General features: G+C 37.8%; 4 protein-coding genes across 9 annotated transcripts; 3 read left to right on the top strand and 1 right to left on the bottom strand.

Annotated features, from left to right (window-relative positions):
• Positions 1-312: 312 nt before the first annotated feature.
• LOC110756180 (uncharacterized) lies at positions 313-7428 on the top strand. Of its 4 annotated transcripts, none has more exons than XM_088253884.1 (11): positions 313-1242; positions 1771-2235; positions 2791-2856; positions 3310-3933; positions 4499-4564; positions 4815-4880; positions 5131-5196; positions 5693-5809; positions 5951-6226; positions 6521-6691; positions 7048-7428. In XM_088253884.1, the coding sequence occupies exons 1-11, from the start codon at positions 637-639 to the stop codon at positions 7129-7131; spliced, it is 2607 nt and encodes an 868-aa protein (XP_088110010.1). In that variant the 5' UTR covers positions 313-636; the 3' UTR covers positions 7132-7428. The 4 variants fall into 4 exon arrangements, with proteins under 4 accessions (XP_088110010.1, XP_088110009.1, XP_088110007.1 ...); XM_088253881.1 differs by having other exon boundaries at positions 317-1242; positions 6434-6691; XM_088253883.1 differs by lacking the exon at positions 2791-2856 and having other exon boundaries at positions 6434-6691.
• Positions 7429-9362: 1934 nt separating this feature from the next.
• On the top strand, positions 9363-14454 carry LOC110756182 (zinc finger CCCH domain-containing protein 65-like). Its single transcript, XM_088253887.1, has 6 exons — positions 9363-10163; positions 11055-11387; positions 12479-12598; positions 12722-12964; positions 13329-13598; positions 13948-14454. The coding sequence occupies exons 1-6, from the start codon at positions 9585-9587 to the stop codon at positions 14044-14046; spliced, it is 1644 nt and encodes a 547-aa protein (XP_088110013.1). The 5' UTR covers positions 9363-9584; the 3' UTR covers positions 14047-14454.
• Positions 14455-14858: 404 nt separating this feature from the next.
• Positions 14859-18260, top strand: LOC110756178 (uncharacterized). Of its 3 annotated transcripts, none has more exons than XM_088253886.1 (5): positions 14859-16095; positions 16554-16670; positions 16821-17084; positions 17270-17527; positions 17876-18260. In XM_088253886.1, exons 1-5 carry the CDS (start codon positions 15073-15075, stop codon positions 17957-17959), a joined length of 1746 nt encoding a protein of 581 aa, XP_088110012.1. In that variant the 5' UTR covers positions 14859-15072; the 3' UTR covers positions 17960-18260. The 3 variants fall into 3 exon arrangements, with proteins under 3 accessions (XP_088110012.1, XP_021813267.1, XP_021813266.1); XM_021957575.2 differs by having other exon boundaries at positions 14862-16095; positions 17360-17527; XM_021957574.2 differs by having other exon boundaries at positions 14866-16095; positions 17357-17527.
• A 436-nt stretch (positions 18261-18696) lies between these two features.
• LOC110756179 (RPM1-interacting protein 4 (RIN4) family protein) lies at positions 18697-20614 on the bottom strand. The gene is made up of 3 exons (XM_021957577.2): positions 20450-20614; positions 19370-19594; positions 18697-19257 (listed from the first exon to the last, which is right to left on the bottom strand). The coding sequence occupies exons 1-3, from the start codon at positions 20456-20458 to the stop codon at positions 19234-19236; spliced, it is 258 nt and encodes an 85-aa protein (XP_021813269.1). The 5' UTR covers positions 20459-20614; the 3' UTR covers positions 18697-19233.
• Between the last annotated feature and the right edge of the window lie 845 nt (positions 20615-21459).

Raw genomic sequence — 21459 nt, 5'->3', positions numbered from 1 at the left:
GTTTTTATCCCAGCTGCCACAGGCCTTTCAGTTTCAGATGTGAGAACTTGATGGATTGGATAACTTCACGAGTATCTTCAATTGGCCACTTTTGTAATGGATAACTTTTTAGTCCCTCCAAAACCAAAACTACCGCCAACAAGGGATAGAAAGGGGGTTTTCTTTTAAATAAAAATGAGGTATTAGTTATTTTAAAATTTTAAATAAAATCACAACAAAAAAAAACTTTACTAAGAAGGATATCGTACTTTGGTTTTGGGCTTGTTAAATGGAGTTTGAATTTTTTTTGGTAATAGGTCTATGAAATTAAGCAACTCAAACAAATGACACATAAAAGAGGTTGGTGTTTATGATTGAAGGTGAAGGTTCAAGTCCACAATGTTTTCTGTCGTGAAGTATTTCTTCACGACGAAGAAAGCGAAAGCAGCTTTGATACCCAAAAAGAGAAAAGGAAAAAGCAGATGACTTTGATTTTACCAATCAAAACACTGGCAGTGGCAGACCCAATTGACACAAGCCAAAACTAAAGGGAAGGGAATCAAACTCGAATTCAATGCCGTGGTGATAAGATGAGTGATGATGCGTGACTGGCACTGCAGGGTGTAAGCAACCATAGCAAACCCACGATCAGCAGTGATGTTGCCAGCTCCCATCGGCCTCCCAAATCCCGACGTTCGGCCAAATGCTGAACTCTCTGATCTCGATCTTGCCATCCTTGAAGAGATTCGGAAACTCAATGCCCTCATTGATAAGATTCGGAAACTCGACCCCGCCCTGCGTGATAAGATTCGAAAATTCGACCCAGACGTCCTTGATGAGCTTCGGAAAATCGACCCTGCCCTCCTTGATGGCCTTCGGAAAATCCACCCGACCCTCCTTGACGACCCGACCCTCCTTGACGAGCTTCGCAAAGTCGACCCCACGGTCCTCCAAGAGATGCAGCTCGAGCCTGCTGAATGGGATCCTGCCATCATTGGTGCGATTCGTAAATTGTATTTGAAATTAAGGGAGGAAGATGAAGAAGTGGCCGAGCGGAGTACTTGTAGAGGGCGCCAAACTGCAAATGGAAACCAGAAGACACAGAGAAAAGAGACGGATGGAGGTGGAGGAGAAAATAAGAATGAGAATGGCGGTGAGGTGGAGATGAAGGTTGGTGAAGAAAGAAGCAGAAGCCAGCATTATCCAGTGAGGCCTGAAGCTGGAGAAGGAAAAACAGGAAGGAAAAACAGGAAAAACAATCGGGTATATCTCTCTTCTTTTTCCTTCAGTATTATGCATGTATGGTTTTTACTGCAATTGTTTGATCTTCATGTCTAGATTTTGTTTTACTTCATATATTTGGTATTAAGTTGTATCTCAGTTTTTTGTGTTTTGATACTGGGGTTTCTGAGTTGGTTATCTGGTTAGCATGCATAATTGAATAAAGAAGCTAAAACCTTTAACTTTTAGACAACTATAATATCATTAGGTCTTGAACATATTTGTTCATATTGTTTGGGAAGGTAAGTCATCTGTTTTGATCAACTTATAGTAACTAGTTAGTTAATTTATTATTGGATGTGTCTTCACGACAATTGTATAGTGTTTCATGACAATCGCTTATTGCTTTTTTGTACAGTTATTACAAGCTTTTTTTATACAGTTATTACAATTATGTTTTTAGATGTCAATGACAATTCTTTCCTTTTTTACCTTGTATTCAAATCTGTGAAAAGTGAATGGTGGACTAGTAACAGTTTCAGGATGTTATAACACTTGAGCTTGTCGCAGAATTACTTCAGGTTAGGAGGACAGCGTCCAAATCTCTACGCTTTCCCAAATCCAGGTAATGATGACGTGCTTCCCCCAAATCCCGGTAAAGTCGACACGGTCCTGCAGGTCAACCCTGCTGAATTGGATCCTGCCATCATTGATGCGATTTGTAAATTGTCTTTGAAAGAAAAGGAGGAAGGTGAACAAGAGGTCGAGGTTAGTTGTAGTAGGCCAGAAACTGAAATCAGAAACAAAAATGGAAACAAGAGACAGAGCGAAGAGAGGGATGGAGGAGGAGGAGAAAATAAGAATGAGAATGGTGGTCAGGTGGAGAAGAAGGTTGATGATGAAAGAAGCAGAAGATATCATTACCCAGTGAGGCCTCCTGGAGCTGGAGACTCTTCGCATAATCTAAAGACTGGGACTCATAAGTTTGGGTCCAATTGCAAGTTTAACCGCACTCGTAGAAGCAAAAACAATCAGGTATATCTCTCTTCTTTTGCCTTCAGCACTTGCATATTTATGTTTATGGTTGAAAGATTGAGACTTTTTATGTTTGCCTGGCCTCAGTCATCATTATTTGGGCTGAGAAATTTCTGGCAGAAAAACCATGCCTTTCTAAAGGTTTATTGGTTTGGTCGTTAGTGTTATTGTATGTGTGCATGTATTATAAATTATAATGTATTGATCGGTTAATGTATTATGCTGTGATGATGATGACTTTTTTCAGTAGAATTGACTCGAAATAAAGGAATGCACCACTTTCAAATTTGCTAAAAATATTGCCATAGAAGAGATTTTTGCGTTGATTCCATGCTTGTTACTTTTTGTTGTAGCTGAAAGCCTGAAACTGGTTTGTCTCTTTTACATACATCTTTGTGTTGAAACTTGTTGTGCCAGAGAAATGGGGACTTTAGGTCTGCTGTAGTGTTCGAGACATTAATGTTTCTGGCCTTGTATGGATTGCAGGAAATATTTGTGTTCTTGGTGCTCACTTTCTGTTTGTTGGTGTTTTGAAATTTATCATATTAATTAAAGGTGTCTAAGGACAAGATGAAGGAAAGGGAAGGGTTGGCAGAGAAGCCAGGCCAGACAGAATCCAAGGTTATTATCGTTATGATTCTCAGAAACTTTCTATCTGAAGTTATGGTTTTGACTGCAATTGTTTGATCTTCATGTCTAGATTTTGTTTACTTCATATATTTGGTATTAAGTAGTGTCTCAGTTTTTTGTGTTTTGATGATGGGGTTTATGAGTTGGTTATCTGGTTAGCATGCATAATTGAATAAATAAGCTAAAACCTTTTAACTTTTAGACAACTATAGAATCGTTAGGTCTTGAACATATTTGTTCATATTGTTTGGGAAGGTAAGTCATCTGTTTTGATCAACTTATAGTAACTAGTTGGTTAATTTATTATCGGATGTGTTTTCACAACAACTGTATAGTGTTTCATGACAATCACTTATTGCTTTTTTATACAGTAATTACAATTATGTTTTTTTATGTCAATGACAATTCTTTCCCTTTGTACTTTGTATTTAAATCTATGCAAAGCGATGGTGGACTAATCGCTACGCTCCCCCAAATCCCGGTGACGACGACTCACTTCCCCCAAATCCCGGTAATGACGGCATCCTTCCCCTAAATCCAGGTAAAGACGACGTCCTTCCCCCAAATCATGGTGACCCTGACTGCGATCTTGCCACCCTTAGGGAGATTCTGAGACATAAGACTGCCCTCCTTGGTATTATTCGGAAACTTGACGGTGGCCTCTTTGGTGATATTCAAAAACTCGACCCGGCCGTCCTCTGTGAGATGCAGGCCGACCCTGCTGAATGGGATCCTGCCATCATTGATGCGATTTGTAAATTGTCTTTGGAAGAAAAGGACAAAAGTGAAGAAGAGGTCGAGGTTAGTTGTAGTGGGCCAGAAATTGAAATCGGAAATGAGAATGGATACAAGACACAGAGCAAAGAGAGGGATGGAGGAGGAGGAGAAAATAAGAATGAGAATGGTGGTGAGGTGCAGAAGAAGGTTGATGAAGAAAGAAGCAGAAGACATCATTACCCAGTGAGGCCTCCTGGGGCTGGAGACTCTTCGCATAACCTAAAGACTGGGACTCATCAGTTTGGGTCCAATTGCAAGTTTAACCTCACTCGTAGAAGCAAAAATAATCAGGTATATCTCTCTTCTTTTGCCTTCAGCACTTGCATATGTATTTTTATGGTTGAGAGATTGAGACTTTTTATGTTTGCCCGGCCTCAATTATCATTATTTGGGCTGAGAATTGCTGGCAGAAAAACCATGCCTGTGTTTCTAACTTTCTATAGGTTTATTGGTTTTGTCGTTAGTGTATATGTATGTATGCATGTGTTATAAATTATAATGTATTGATCAGTTAGTATATTATATGATGATGATGATGACTTTTTTCAGCGGAATTGACTCAAAATAAAGGGACGCACCACTTTCATATTTGCTAAAAATATTGCCATAGAAGAGATTTTTGCGTTGATTCAATGATTGTTACTTTTTGTTGTAACTGAAATCCTGAAACTGGCTTGTTTCTTTTACATACATCTTTGTGGTGAAATTTGTTGTGCCAGAGAAATGGGTACTTTTGGTCTACCTTAGTGTTTGAGACATTAATGTTTCTGGCCTTGTATGATTGCAGGAAATATTTGTGTTCTTGGTGCTCACTTTCTGTTTGTTGGTGTTTTGAAATTTCTCATGTTAATTGAAGGTTTCAAAGAACAAGATGAAGGAAAGGGAAGGGTTGGCAGAGAAGCCAGGCAAGACAGAATGCAAGGTTATTATCATTATGATTCTCAGAAACTATCTGAAGTGATGGTTGCAATTGTTTGATCTTCATATCTAGATTCTCTTTTACATACATCTTTGTGGTGAAATTTGTTGTGCCAGAGAAATGGGGACTTTTGGTCTACCTTAGTGTTTGAGACATTAATTCTTCTGGCCTTATATGATTGCAGGAAATATTTCTGTTCTTGGTGCTCACTTTCTGTTTGTTGGTGTTTTGAAATTTCTCATGTTAATTGAAGGTTTCAAAGAACAAGATGAAGGAAAGGGAAGGGTTGGCAGAGAAGCCAGGCAAGACAGAATGCAAGGTTATTATCGTTATGATTCTCAGAAACTATCTGAAGTGATGGTTGCAATTGTTTGATCTTCATATCTAGATTTTCGTTTACATACATCTTTGTGGTGAAATTTGTTGTGCCAGAGAAATGGGGACTTTTGGTCTACCTTAGTGTTTGAGACATTAATGCTTCTGGCCTTGTATGATTGCAGGAAATATTTGTGTTCTTAGTGCTTACTTTCTGTTTGTTGGTGTTTTGAAATTTCTCATGTTAATTGAAGGTTTCAAAGAACAAGATGAAGGAAAGGGAAGGGTTGGCAGAGAAGCCAGGCAAGACAGAATTTAAGGTTATTATCGTTATGATTCTCAGAAACTATCTGAAGTTATGGTTGCAATTGTTTGATCTTCGTATCTAGATTCTGTTTTACTTCATATATTCGGTATTACGTAGTATCTTAGTTTTTTTGTGGGTTTCAGAGTTTGGTTATCTGTAAGTTCGTTGGTTAGCATGCATTATTGAATAAATAAGCTAAAACCTTAACTTATAGACAACTATAGAATAATTAGGTCTTGACCATATTGTTTGGGAAAATGAGTCATCTGTTTTGATCAACTTATAGTAACTACTCAGTTAATTTATTATTGGATTTGTTTTGAAGACAACTGTGTACTGTTTCATGGCAATCACAGTTACTGTTTTTTTATACACTGATTACAATTATGTTTTTAGATGTCAATGTCAATGACAATTCTTTCCCTTTGTACCTTGTATTCAGATTTGTGTAATGTGCATGGTGGACTATTAACAGTTTCATGATGTTATAACACTTGAGCTTCTCGCAGAATTACTTCAGGTCAGGAGGACGTAAATCTGGAAATGCTTGTGCTTTAAACCCCAGAAGAGGGGAAGCTTCTGTAGCTCCAATTCTAGAAAACTTTATGGGCCTGCCAATTCGTCCGGTATAAATTCTAGGTTTAATCTTCAAAATTTTGAGGAATGAATATCTATTTATGATTTTATCTTTGCGTATTTTCTCGGTCTTTTGGAGCTATTATCATGTCTCAGTCTGTTCTGTGAATAGTTATTTTAATGTGTTACAGGGGGAGAAAGACTGTCCCAGCTATATGCAAACTCTCTCCTGCATGTATGGTACAAAGTGCAGGTTTAATCACCCTGATCCTACACCTGTAGGAGAATCTGACCCCCCATCTGGAAATGGTAATGGTGGACCTGCATCATTACGAGGTGCATTGTCAGCTACAGCAGCACGATGTTATGCACCAATATCATTGAACAATGCTCCACTTTATGAGCCAATAATGACTCCGCCATCTCAAGAGTTTCCTTCTCAAAATACAGAATGGAATGGTTATCAGGTAGTCTTCGGTGTCAGTAACTGTCATCACTTTGATATACCAATTAACATCTTTTAAGGGATAAGATTTCAAGTAAGATCTTTTCATTAAACTAGTAATATGGCTTCTCTCGCATTAAGTTAGTAATAGAACTACTACTGTTCTCTTTTGCATTTTTGCATGCATGCTTTTCCCTTCATTTTCTTTTTTGGGTTGTGGCATGTTTAGGCTCCAGAAAGAAGCATGCCTGCAACTCCACCATATGTTATGAACCACTTAGTGACTGAAACCAACACCTATGAACAATATCCACAGCAGAAGCAAGTTCAAGAATTCCCAGAGCGACCTGGGCAACCTGTTTGCTTGTACTTCTCGAGAGCAGGGGATTGCAAGCATAAATCTAATTGCAAATATCACCATCCAAAAAATCAGACTGCAGTGCCCCCCTCATGTGCACTGAGTGACAAGGGCCTGCCTTTGAGACCAGTAAGTTCACTTTTCTTTGAATTGTGCTTTTAAATTGAATATATAATTATGGAATATGATCTAACAAGTACCTGTTGTACAAATTTTTGAAGTGATGGAATAATAATTGGAAAACTCAAAATTGTGAAAGTTTTTAGCTTCCTTTTAATAAATTAGCAATGTGGCAAAAAAAATGTTCATTACTGATACAAATTTGACCTTGGGAAAACATTGTAGTGAAAGTTGTGGACATCTCTCTTCCTACATAAAGAATCTTGACTAACCATGAGAGCCTATGTTTGAATTTGATCACATATTACGCTTCATTATTGCATGTCATTGATCACACAAATTTTGTACTAAATTTGTAATCCCAGGGTCAGAACATCTGCACACAATACAGTGCGTATGGCATTTGCAATTCTGGGCCAGCTTGTAAATTTAACCATCCGTCAATATGATCTTCCCTTCTGTGACTCGACGACTACAAATGGGGCAGGAACATCCGAGAGTATAAATAGAACTGATGCTACAATCAGCCGCAGGCTGTGTAAATAAGTTTGCATGAAATGGCTTTTAGAGCACATATCTCTTTTTGTTATGTAGTAACTTTTTCTCCCAGCTGCCACAGGCCTTTCAGTTTCGGATGTGAGAACTTAATGGAAACAGGGCATGTAAATAATTTCGTATTTATGTCATGTTACCCGAAAATCCAAGTTTAATCTTCTGAATTTTATGGTTAGTCTCTTCACGAGTCTCCTCAATTGGCTACTTCTGCAATGGATAACTTTTTAGTCGCAATAGAAATGTGTGATATTTACCACCAAACCAAACTAAACCAAATAAATGATTGCCAACATGGAGAGAAATTCTCATACAACGGAGATAGCACTTTTTGCTATTTCCAGGGCAATGACACGTGAGATAACTTTTTCACATGTTATTATGTTATTGGCTAGGGTTAGCAAAAGTGCTATTCCCGTTACAAGTTTTTTTAGCAAACATGGGAGAGGAGAGGTTTTCTTTCAATTAGTGAGTTATGAGGGGTTGTCATTTCCAATACTGCTCAATACATGACTCGAAACCCACACAAAAAGTTAGCGGGTCAACCTGCACGATTAAATTTTCAGGGCATTTTTGGGTCAAACCATCATGACTCGTTTAATAAACGGTTGGGTTTTAGGTCAACCCACCGTGACTCATTTAATAAATGGTTGAGTTTCAAGTCAACTTGCCAACCCGATAAAATGCCTATATAAGCGGTTTATTAAACAGGTTGTGTCAACTACACATTACCCATTTCTTTGTTTCTTCGTAATTTTCATATCATTTTCTAATTTCTTTTACTTCTCTTCCTTAATCTTCATACATATAGAGAGGCAAAGTGCAATTACTTGATTAAATTATCAAAATTCAGGTTTATTTTTATGACCTTGTGAAATTGAGATGTGGGTCTTTGTTTTTTTTATTCTTTCTTTTTATTTGTTTTTACTTATTACCCAATACTCAATTATGCAAGTGATTCTTGTATGGGTCATTTTTTTTTTACCCAATACCCAATTATGCAAGTGATTTTGATAAAAGGAAAAAACATAAGATTTTTTTTTTTGTCTACCTTTTTAGCTTGCTAGTTACTAGTTGCTCTACTTATTGACCAAAGAAAAAAGTTACTAGTTGCTACCACACATATGGGAGAAGATAAACTAAAGGCATGTTATCAATTCAAGTTAAATTATTGCAAGACTTTAGAAAGAAAAAATATATTTCTTTTGGTCAAATTATGATAAGAAATCAAATATAGCAATTCTTATAATTTGTTAAACATTTTATAAACTAGGTAACTTGTTTAACACGATTCGAATCCGACACAACAAATTTATTAAATGAATTGGATTTGAATTGAGCATTCATAACATTTTTATTATCCCGATAACACAACCCGACACTACACGACCCATTATCAATCTCAGGACTTAGACTTGAAGACGTGGATGATGATCTCACTCAAAAGACGTAGTTGTGTTGACCAGATAACATTTCTGTTATGTATCGAACTTGGAGACGTTTTGTGTATAGGTTATCGTCTAGTACATAAGTGAACATTATTCTCACCAGTTAAAAACACAGCCATATCACAAAACCGCCAACTATGATGTGGCATCTGAGGAAAATATTAAATAATAGGTTTGTAAAATTACAAAATAAATAATTTTTGACTATGTCATATTTATGAAGCCAAGCTACCTCCCCAAAAAACAGAGGCAAAAAATTATTTGTGATTCCATAGTTTGCCGGTTTTAAATTTTCACAATTTAAGCACGTGCAACTAATTTTGTCAAATATACTTTGTTTGGCAAGCTTCCGTCCAAAATACCTTTTTATACAAGTGATTCCATACTCATTCCGTCACAAAATTAAATTTGGATGCATTCTTGAATTACAAAGGATGTGAAATTCCATGAGTCAATTTGCTAGAATTGAAATTACACTGAAAACTACGAGGAAGGGGATTACAGTAGTTAGGGAGAATGGGTGCTTAATGATGAAAAACAAAACAAAATCAAGAACAGTACGAGGATAAACGATGAAAACCAAACATGGGTGAGTCTCCGCTTTTCCAAAAGCAGCTTTGAAATTGAAACCCAAAACAAAAGAAAACAAAAAAGCAGATGACTTTGACTTGACCAATCAAACAAAACAGAACACTGGCTCAAACTCAGTGCCCTTGTTGTTGTGAACTTGTGATCAGATGAGTGAGGAAGTGCAGGGTGCAAGCAAGCAACCATGGTTGCTAAGTTAACAGCAAACCCAGCAATCCAGCTTCCTTCATCCATCACTAATAATAATTAATTAATTAATTAATTAATTCTATAAAAAATAAAATAAAACACGATCAGTAACTCAATCACCAGTGATGTTGCCAGCTGCAGCTGTACGTGTCCTGCTCCCAGTGTCAGTGTCTGCGATTTACGTAATTTATAGGTATTTGCGATCAAGACGGCAAACAGAGATTTCTCCAAATACCAGTAACAACGACGTCGTTCCACCCCCAAATTCCGGTAACAACGACGTCGTTCCCTATCCTGAACTGTCCGATCGCGATCGTACCATCCTTGAAGAGATTCTGAAAGATAACCATGTCCTCCTCGATAAGATTCGGGCACTCGAGCCCGCCTTCCTTGATGGGCTTCGGAAAATCAAGCCCGCCGTCCTCCGTGAGATGGTGTTCGACTCTGCTGAATTGGATCCTGTCATCGTTGATGCGATTTGTAAATTGTCTTTGAAAGGAGGAAAGGAGGAAGGCGAAGAGAACGAAAATGGAAACGTAAACGAGACGAAGAGCGAAGAGAGGGATGAGGAAAGAAGCAGAAGCCGTCATTACCCAGTGAGGCCTGGAGCTCGAGACTGTTGGTGTTATCTCAAGACTGGGACTTGTAAGTTTGGGCCCAATTGCAAGTTTAATCACCCTCGCATAACAACGAAAAACAATCAGGTATATCTCTCTTCTTTCGCCTTCGGCATTTGCATATGTATAATGTATGTTTATGGTTGAAAGATTGAGACTTTTTATGTTTGGCCCGGCCTTAGTTTATCATTATTTGAGCTGAGAATTGCTGGCAGCAAAGCCATGTCTGTGATTCTATGGGTTTATTGGTTTAGTCATTAGTGTATTTGTATGTATTCATCGGTTTATGCTGTGATGATGATGATTTTTGTCCGCGGAATTTAACTAGTATGCTTTTTTTCTTTTACAAAAATCTTTGTGGTGAAATTTGTTGTGCCCCTGGAGAAATGAGGACCTTGGTCTGCCTTTGTGTTTGAGACATTAATGTTTCCTGGCCTTGTATGATTGCTGTTTTTGGTGCTCTTCTCTCTTTATCTTTGTTATTATCGTTATGATTCTCAGAAACTTTCTATCTTAAGTTACGGTTTTTACTGCAATTGTTTGATCTTCATGTCTAGATTTTGTTTTGCTTCATATATTTGGTATTAAGTAGTGTTTTGATGATGGGGTTTCTGAGTTGGTTATCTGGTTAACATGCATAATTGAATAAATAAGCTAAAACGTTTTAACTTTTGGACAACTTTAGAATCATTAGGTCTTGAACATATTTGTTCATATTGCTTGGGAAGGTAAGTCAGCCCTTTTGATCAACTTATAGTAACTAGTTAGTTAATTTATTATTGGATGTGTCTTCACGACAATTGTATAGTGTTTCATGACAATCAGTTATTGCTTTTTTATACAGTTATTACAATTATGTTTTTAGATGGCAATGTCAATGACAATTCTTTCCCTTTGTACCTTTTATTCGAATATGTGCAAAGCGAATGGTGGACTAGTAACAGTTTCATGATGTCATAACACTTGAGCTTGTCGCAGAATTCCTTCAGGTCAGGAGGACGACGTTCAAATCTCTATGCTACCCCAAATCCCAGTAACGACGACGTCCTTCCCCCAAATTCCGACGTTCCCTCAAATCTCGGTAACGACAACGTCTTTCCCCCAAATCCCGGTGACCTTGACCGTGAAAATGGAAATGGAAACGAGACACAGAGCGAAGAGAGGGATAAGGAAAGAAGCAGAATCCGTCATTACCCAGTGAGGTTTGAAGCTGGAGACTGTTGGTCTTATCTAAACACTGGGACTTGTAATTTTGGGCCCAATTGCAAGTTTAATCACCCTCGTAGAAGGAAAAACAGGAAAAATAATCAGGTATATCTCTCTTCTTTCGCCTTCAGCATTTGCATATGTATGTTTATGGTTGAAAGATAGTGACTTTTTTTATGTTTGCCCCGGCCCTCGGTTATCATTAGTTGAGCTGAGAATTGCTGGCAGCAAAGCCATGTATGTGATTCTATAGGTTTATTGGTTTAGTCATTAGGGTATATGTATGTGTGCATGTGTTATAATGTATTCATCGGTGAGTATATTATGCTGTGATGATGATTTTTGTCAGCAAAATTTACTCGAAATGAAAGGACGCACCACTTTCGTATGTGCTAAAGATAATCTTGCCATAGAAGAAATTTTTGCATTGATTCAAAGCTTGTTCACTTTTTGTTGTAGCTGAAAGGCTGAAACTGGCTTTTTTTCTTTTACATACATCTTTTTGGTGAAATTTGTTGTGCCAGAGACACGGGGACTTTGGGTCAGCCTTAGTGTTTGAGACATTAATGTTTCTGGCCTTGTATGAATGCAGGAAATATTTATGTTGTTGGTGCTCACTTTCTGCTTGTTGGTGTTTTGAAATTTATCATTTTGATTGAAGGTTCAAGGTCAGACAGAATGCAAGGTTATTATCGTTATGATTCTCAGAAACTTTCTATCTGAAGTTATGGTTTTTAGTGCAATTGTGTGGTCTTCATGTCTAGATTTTGTTTTCCTTCATATATTTTGTATTGAGTAGTATCTCAGTTTTTTATGTTTTGATGATGGGGTTTCAGAGTTTGGTTATCTGAAAGTTTGTAGGTTAGCATGTGTAATTGAATAAATAAGCTAAAACGTTTTATATTTTAGACAACTATAGAATCATAAGGTCTTGAACATATTTCTTCATATTGTTTGGGAAGGTTTGTCATCTGCTTTGATCAACTTATAGTAACTAGAGTTAAATTATTATAGGATGTGTTTTCACGACATGGTATACTGTTTCATGACAATCAGTTATGGCTTTTTTATTGATTACAACTTTTTTTGGATGTCGATGACAATTCTTTCCCTTTGTACCTTATATTCAAATCTGTGCAATATGCATGATGGACTAGTAACAGTTTCATAATGTTTAACACTTGAGCTTGTCGCAGAATTACTTCAGATCAGGAGGATGTAAACCCGGAAATGCTTTTTCTTTCAACCCCAAAAGGGGGGAACCTTCTGTGGCTCCAGTTCAAAAACTTAACTTTATGGACCTGCCAATTCGTCCGGTATAAATATCTATTAACGAAGTTTTAGATTTATTATTTTACTTTTTGCTTAATTTATTGGTCTTTTGGAGCTATTATCATGTCTCAGTCTATTCCCTGAATATTTATTTTTACATGTTACAGGGGGAGAAAGAATGTCCTGACTATATGAAAAATGGCTCGTGCAAGTCTGAAACTAACTGCACGTTTAATCACCCTGATCCTACCGCTACAGGAGAAACTGGCCCCCCATCCGGATACATTGATGGTGGACCTGCGTCAGTACAAGGTGCATTGTCATCAACAGCATGGGATTCCCTTTGTGTGCCAATAATTCCGCCATCTCAAGGGATTCCTTCCCAAAATACAGAATGGAATGGTTCTCAGGTACTTTTATTCATCACTCCTATATTAGTGTTGGTTGTTATCACTTTGGTATACCAATCCACATTTTTTTAGGGATAAGATTCAAGTAAGACCACCACCCCCCCACCTTCTCCTTTTCTCCCTCTCTCTTTTTAATGTGATAGTGGCCAGTTGTAGTCATCTGTTTATTTGTTTGTGGGTATTATTACTTCTTGAGTCGTTAAGCTATGGTGAGTCCTGATGATGTTACAAATCATATCCTGTGATGCTGTTCAATTTGCACCAAACAATTTTTTCGTGTATGGATACGTAGAATATATAGAACTACTACATATTCACATGCATGCTTTCCCCTTCAAATTTGTTTTGGTTGTGGCATGTTTAGGATCCAGAATATCTACCAGAGAGAAGCATACCTGCACCTCCACCATATGTTATGAACAAGGCCGTGACTGAAACCAACATCTATGAACAAAATCCACAGCAGAAGCAAGTTGAAGAATTCCCAGAACGACCTGGGCAACCTATTTGCATTTACTTCTTAAGAAAAGGGGATTGCAAGCATAGATCTAATTGCAAATATCACCATCCAAAAAATCAGACTGCAGTACCCCCCTCATGTGCACTGAGTGACAAGGGCCTCCCTTTGAGACCAGTGAGTTCGTACTTCTTTGGAGTGTGCTTTTTAAAGTAATTACATAATTATGGAATATGATCTAACAAGAACCTGTTGCACAATTTTTAAGTGATGGAATAATTGGAAATTTCAAAATTTTACAAGTTTTTAGCTTCCTTTGGATAAATTAGCATGTGCCACGAAAATGTTCATTACTAATACAAATTTGATCTTGGGAAAAACTTGTGTTGAAATTTGTGGACACGTCTCCTTATACATAAAGAATCTTGACTAACCATGAGAACCTATGTTTGATCACTTATTACGCTTCAATATTGCATGTCATTGATCGCACAAAATTTTGTACTAAATTTTGTTTCAAATCCAGGGTGAGAACATTTGCACACAATACAGTAGCTATGGCATTTGCAAGTCTGGGCCAGCCTGTAAATTTGACCATCCGGTATTATCAACTTTCCTTCTGTGACTCAGCGACTACAAATGGGGCAGGAACATCTGGGAGTAGAAGTGAACTGCTGCTACAATTCAGCCGCAGCCTGTGTAATAAGTTTTGCCTGAAATAGCTGCTGGAGCACAGGATTCGCATCACCAAGGACATGTAATCTCTTTTTGTTAGTCTTATAAATGTATCAAAAAATTTCTCCCAGCCACCACCTTTCACTTCTGTTATGGATGACTTTTAGGTCGCAATAGAAATGTGTACTATTGACCCCCAAACCAAACGACTGCTAACAAGGGACAGGTTTTTTTTTTCTTTTCTTCTTGTTTTCTTGATCAATGGGGGCGAGGGATTCAAACTTCTTCAAACGTTAGGAGTATTTGTTTACTTACCATGTACCTTTGCTTACTTAGTATAAGAAAATAATCATGAACATACTCAATCGTACCTTACAATTGCAATTGAGACAGGGAGGGGATATAAAATATATAGTTGAATTACGAGGGATATCAAACTACAAGAGATATAAAATTCCGTAACATACTTATTCATTCACAAATTTGAACAAAAATTCCGTAACATACTTATTCATTCACAAATTTGAACAAAAATTCGGGCGTGTCTCTGAATTTTACAAACAAGGATGTTCATTTACAGAATTGATCAAAAATTTGGACATATCCTTGAATTTTTATGAGGATATTAAACTATATAGGTCAAATTGTCAGAACTAAAAATACATGTACGAGGATATCAAACTATATGGGTCAAATTATCAGAACTAAAAACGCACGTACAAAAATAGAAAATCCGACAAAATACATGAAAAAAAAATTGAAAATTAAAAAGCAGATGACTTTGACTTCACCAATTAGAGCAAAAGACTGGCTCAAACTCAATGCCCTGGTGATCAGATGAGTGAGGATGTGCAGAGTGCAAGCAAGCAACCATGGTGGTAGTCGGTGGTTGTTAAGTTGACAGCAAACCCAGCAACCCAGCATCCTTAATCCATCACTAATATTTAATTAATTCTCAAAAACACGATCAGCAGTGATGTTCCCAGCTGCAGCTGCACGTCTCCTACTACCAGTGTCAGTGTCAGTGATTTACGTAATTTATAAGTATTTGAGATCTGGACGGCAAACAGAGAGCTGGGTTTACCCCAATCGCGGTAACAACGACGATGTTCCCCCAAAGTCCGGTAAGAACGGCGTCGTTCCCCCAAAGTCCGGTAAGAATGACGTCGTTCCCTATCCTGAACTGTCTGATGGCGATCTTGAGCTTCTGAAAAATGACCGTGTCCTCAATGATAAGATTCGGACACTCGACCCCGCCGTTCTTGATGACCTTCTGAAAATCGACCCCGTCGCCCTTGATGCGCTTCTGAGAATCGACCACGCCGTCCTCCGCGACTCTGCCGAATTGGATCCTGCCATCATTGATGCGATTTGTAAACTGTCTGAGAAGGAGGAAGGTGACGAAGAGGCCGACTGGAGTTGTAGTCGGCGAGTAACTGAGAGCTCTCTAGTCATCGGGGTTCCCCCAAATTCCGGTAACAACGACGTCCTTCCCACAAATTCCGGTGACAACGACGTCCATCCCCCAAATTCCGGTAACGACGTCCTTCCCTATCCTGGACTGTCTGATCGCGATCTTTCCATCCTTGAAGAGATTCTGAAAGATGATCCTGTCCTCCTTTATGAGATTCGGACACTTGACCCCGTCGTTATTAATGCGCTTCGGAAAATCGATCCCGCCGTCCTCCGTGAGATGGTGTTCGACTCTGCTGAGGTGGATCCTACCATCATTGATGCGATTCGTAAATTGTGTTTGAAACGAAAGGAGGAAGATGAACAAGAGGCTAAGGGGAGTTGTAGTGGCCGAGAAACTGAAAGCGAAAACGAAAATGGAAACGAGACACAGAGCCAAGAGAGGGATGAGGAAATAAGCAGAAGCCATCATTACCCATTGAGACCTGAAGCTCCAGACTGTTCGTATTATCTAAAGACTGGGACTTGTAAGTTTAGGTCCAACTGCAAGTTTAATCACCCTCGCACAACAACGAAAAACAATCAGGTATCTGTCTTTTTTCGCCTTCAGCATTTGCAAATGTATGCTATAATGTATGTTTATGGTTGAAAGGTTGAGAATTTTTATGTTTGCCCGGTCTCGGCCTCATTTCAGCTGACAATTGCTGGCAGCAGCAAAGCCATGTCTGTTTTTCTATAGGTTTATTGGTTTAGTCGTTAGTGTATGTATAATGTTATATACGTTCATGTGTTGTTATAGTGTGAAGACTGTAATTTTTGTCCGCGGAATTGACTCGAAATGAAGTGACGCACCACTTTCGTATTTGCTAAAAAATGATATTGCCATAGAAGAGATTTTACTTTTGCTTGTAGCCGAAAGCCTGGAACTGGCTTTTTCTTTTGCATACATCTTTGTGGTGAAAATTGTTGTGCCAGAGAAATGGGGACATTGGGTCCACCTTAGTATTTGAGACATAAATGTTATACCACTTGAGCTTGTTGCAGGATTACTTCTGGTCAGGAGGACGTAAAGACGGAAGAGATGGTAGTTTCAACCCCAGAAGCAGGGAACCTTCTGCAGCTCCATTTGTAGAAAATTTTATGGGCCTGCCAATTCGTCTGGTATAAATTTTAGGTTTGATCTGCAAAATTTTGAGGAATGAATATCTATTCATGATCTTTATGATTTTATCTTTGCGTATATTCTTGGTCTTTTGGAGCTATTATCATGTCTCAGTCTGTTCTTTGAATATTTATGTTAACGTGTTACAGGGGGAGAGAGACTGTCCCTACTATATGCGAAATCTCTCCTGCGGGTATGGTTTAAGCTGCAGGTTTAATCACCCTGATCCTACACCTGCAGGAGAATCTGAACCCCCATCTGGATATGGTAATGGTGGACCTGCATCAGTGCAAGGTGCATCGTCATCAACAGCAGCACGATGGTCTGCACCAAGATCATTGAACAATGCTCCACTTATAATTCCACCATCTCAAGGGATTTCTTCCAGAAATACAGAACACAATGGTTATCAGGTACTTTTATTCATCACTCCCTTATTATAGTCATCAGTTTCTGGAACTGTCATCACTTTGATATACATTTTAACATTTTTTAAGGGATAGTAAGAATTTTTTTTTCATGTTACTTAGAAAAAAAACCATTTTTAGTATGGCCTCTCTCTCTCTCTCTCTCTCTCTCTGTGTTGTGGCATGTTTAGGCTACAGAAACAAGTATGCCTGCACCTCCACCATATGTTATGAACCACTTAGTGACTGAAACCAACGCTTATGAACAATATCCACAGCAGCAGCAAGTTGAAGAGCTCCCACAACGACCTGGGCAACCTGTTTGCATTTACTTCTCAACAACAGGGGATTGTAAGTTTAAATCTAATTGCAAATATCACCATCCGAAAAATCAGACTGCAGTGTCCCCCTCATGTGCACTGAATGACAAGGGCCTGCCTTTGAGACCAGTAAGTTCACTTTTCTTTGAATTGTGCTTTTCAAAAGTGAATACATAATTATGGAATATGATCTAACAAGTAGCTGTTGTACAATTTTTTTAAGTGATGGAATAATTGGAAAGTTCAAAATTTTGTAAGTTGTTAACTTCCTTTGAATAAATTAGCAGTGTGCCATAGAGATGTTCATTACTAATACAAATTTGACCTTGGGACAAAATTGTAGTCAAAGTTGTGGACATCTCTCTTTCAACATAAAGATTCTTGACTAACCATGACAGCCTATGTTTGATCACATATTACGCTTCATTATTGCATGTCATTGATCACACAAATTTTGTGTTAAATTTGTAATCCCAGGGTCAGAACATCTGCACACAATACAGTAGCTATGGCATTTGCAATTCTGGTCCAGCTTGTAAATTTGACCATCCGTCATTATGAACTTCCCTTCTGTGACCCGACGACTACCAATGGGGCACGGACATCTGGGAGTAGAAGTAGAACTGATGCTACAATCAGCCGCAGCCTGTGTAATAAGTTTATAGCATGAAAGGGCAGTTATTGCACGAATTCGCATCACCAAGGACATGTAATCTCTTTTTCTTATTTAGTCTTGGAAATGTATTAAACTTTTTCTCCCAGCTGCCACAGGCCTTTTAGTTTCGGGTGTGAGAACTTAATGGAAACAGGACATGTAAATAATTTCATATTTATGTCATTTTACCAGAAAATCTAAGTTTAATTCGGAATGTCCTCCGAAATTTATGGTTACGGTCTCTTACGAGTATCTTCAATAGGCCACTTCTGTAATGGACTGCCAGTAAGGGAGAGAAGGGGGTTTTCTTTTAATCAGTGGGCGATGGGGGTTCACTCTGTTCCTCCTGAAATGAATTAGCTTCAGGGCTTGATGGGGCTGATGTGATTCATACAAGGTCCTGCAGCCATATATATTTCTAGAGCAATTTCCACAGAACTAAGCAGTGAACTACAGGTACAATAGTAATATATTTTAGAGATATTTAGTCATATACCCATTCTTAGCACTAAAACTATAAATAAACCCTACACCATTTATTTTATATAAATACACCCAAAAAATGATAGTTGATCCTTTTGAATTTAATTTTGATTATTAAATTACTTTGATGTCTTATTGAGTGTTTTGGGCTTTTTTTATGAGGTTTTGGGGTTGAGTTTGTTTTAAGAAATCAATGGTAGTTTTGTAATTTAAAAGAAGTTTAAAGCCTTTTTGTTATGTTGTAAATAGGTTTTGGGTGTGTTTCTAAAGTCCCTTTCATATAAGGTTTTTTTTATAATTTGGGCTCTTATATTGGGTATAATAGTGAATCTCCTTATATTTTACTCTTATCAGTAATAGAGTGAGATTGTTGTGCCCAAGTATTAAACTGAGAACCACAAATTTCTGTATGTATATATTACAAATTTTTATGTTTACCAGTCCTCTTTTTCATTCTATATAACAAAATATATATGCAAAACCTTTTGAGACATATATATAGAAGACAAAAGAAGCCAAAATCAAGCACAAGTGAAAAGGAAAGGAAGGAACCAAAAAAAAACTGTTTATATATGAGAATTTGCTGTTCCACATCTTTCCCAGGCACCAGAAAGTGTCTTTGCTTGTAGCTCCTCCCAGTCCCACCTAATATATTGCATTATCATCACCATGCCCCAAAAGCAGTTGTTGATTTATGTCAACCACAGCAAAACCATCTCTTCTGCAATATTCAATCAGAAAAACAACAATGCTCTGAGAAATAGGCAAAAAATGACATTGACAGACACGACCCAAAAGTCAAATTCCATGAGCACCTCTAGTATTTGTTTTACCTTTGAGGGAGGATATTTGGGATAATGCTCATTGACAGTGTTGTATCCAGCACCATTTCTTCGTAGGCTGCCGTCAGTTTTTCGTGGGGTGACCATCTTCACTTGAGCTGCACTGGTCTTCTTTTCATCTCTGGCCTTGCTGAATATTACAGTAAATCCTTCAGCTGAAGCTGGGTTATTTACATCCCACTCCCCAAATTTAGGTAATGGCCGACCTTTATCCTGCTGAATTATTGAAAAAGAAGAAGCTCCCGTTAGTATCTACCACACTAACTAGCTAGGTCATCTGTCTCATTTTGATGTTCGTTGCCCATTACGATTTATACAAACATACGTGCGCATGCACAAACCTCGATACTAATTGTTCTATAAAGATCGGAAAAAAAATAAACATGGTTTTGATGAATCCTATATCGAACCCATTTCTCCACACATCTGCCTTCATTCTTCACCTCCTTTCTCTAACCTTAACCTTCCCTCCACATCAATCCTCTGCCTTTAGTACATAAACTGTGTGAAGACTAAAGGTTTACCATTTACCTTGCTGACTTAGTATTTAAATAACTTAAGAAAAGAATCATGAACAAACACATTGTACCGTCACAATTGTGATGGAGACAGGGAGGGAACATACATAATTCCTATATATTCTTACCCAATTTAATAACTTTGATCTCGAGGAATTTAACATGTAAGATCGATATCAATTCGATCAATTAGGGCAACAAAATTGCACCAGGGAAACTGAAAAACAAAGAAGATGATGAAGGAAGATCCTCCATGGAAGACCAATGTTAGAGTCCCTTTAACTATATTGCATACGTATCCAAGCATGCATGACACATTGGAATGCTAGGAATTACGGAAAGAGATTGTCTTTAGGACATTACAATAGAAAACCTAAAACTCATTCTTTCACCTTTATGACAAAAGAAATTGCCCAAACTTCTAAATAAGAAATTGAATAAGAAACTTCAAGATGAAATTAACAACATGCATGCATGCATGCCTTGCCTATAGATACATAAAATTAAAATAAAACAAAACGAGGGGAAGAAAAAAAAAAAAAGAAGATGTTACCGAAGCCATGATGGAGGGAAGGCGGGAGCTGCCGACTGGATGGTTTGGAGGAGGAAGTTTTACAAGAAAAGGAAAAAATACTATAAAGGAGAGGGGATGTTGTAGAGTCAAAAGACTCTAGAGAGAGAAACAAGGAGCGATTTGTTAGGCCAATTTAGGAGATGAGCCTTTTTGTTAATCTTGTTGATTGTTATCCTTTCTCTTCTCCCTCGTTAATGTTTGCATGTTTTGTTGCCTACGTAGCAAATATGTTGAGGTACACACATGTACGCACCGTTTCTGTCCTCTAGATCCATGTGTCATGGCACCTTTGATGTGCTGAACTGTAAATTATATAAAATATATCGAATGTATTAAAGATTACACCAGTTGATGTGGCAACCGCTTATTTATTTTCTTTAGTGAAACCCAAAAATTGTGAAAATTCATTCTTGAAATCCCAAAAGTTGCAAAAATTCATGAATGAATGAATCATCATCTTTTGAAATTTCATCCTCGAGTTCTGTCTAAGAAATTTCACTTTCGTGGGTTATTTTTCAACTTTTTGAGTTCCACTAAACTATGTGATACAATGAAAGCTAAGCATATTAACGAACTCCAAATTACAAAGTGCATTTGAAAGACTCGAAATTCATTCACAAAACTTCAGAATTCACAATATCAGGCTTTTGAAGTTGGAGGTGGAGGGTTGCAGCTTTACAACACTCAATAGCTGAAAAAGAATGCTTAGCAGATTTTGATGAAGGCAAGTCCCGTAACGAGTGCAAATAGACGACGATGCCTAAGGTTCAACCAGTCCAAGTACGACCTCGCTCAAGAAATCATTGCAAACAGTAGAAAACATAGTCCTCAACAAATAAACATTTCTTCCACCATTTCTCAAGAAAATGTGATTGGCGAATCATTGCAAGTATTTCAATGATTGATCCAATTTATGATTTAGGGATTATGACAACTTCTATAATGCACTAGCAAATCGACGTCGTTTGAACTAGAAATGCTCTGTTGGG

Source organism: Prunus avium, chromosome 5 (genome assembly GCF_965620075.1).
Source record: "Prunus avium chromosome 5, drPruAviu1.hap1.1, whole genome shotgun sequence".
Classification (NCBI taxonomy): domain Eukaryota; kingdom Viridiplantae; phylum Streptophyta; class Magnoliopsida; order Rosales; family Rosaceae; genus Prunus; species Prunus avium.
The sequence above is the reverse complement of the archived record's forward strand: the minus strand, read 5'-3'. Positions and strand labels throughout refer to the sequence as shown.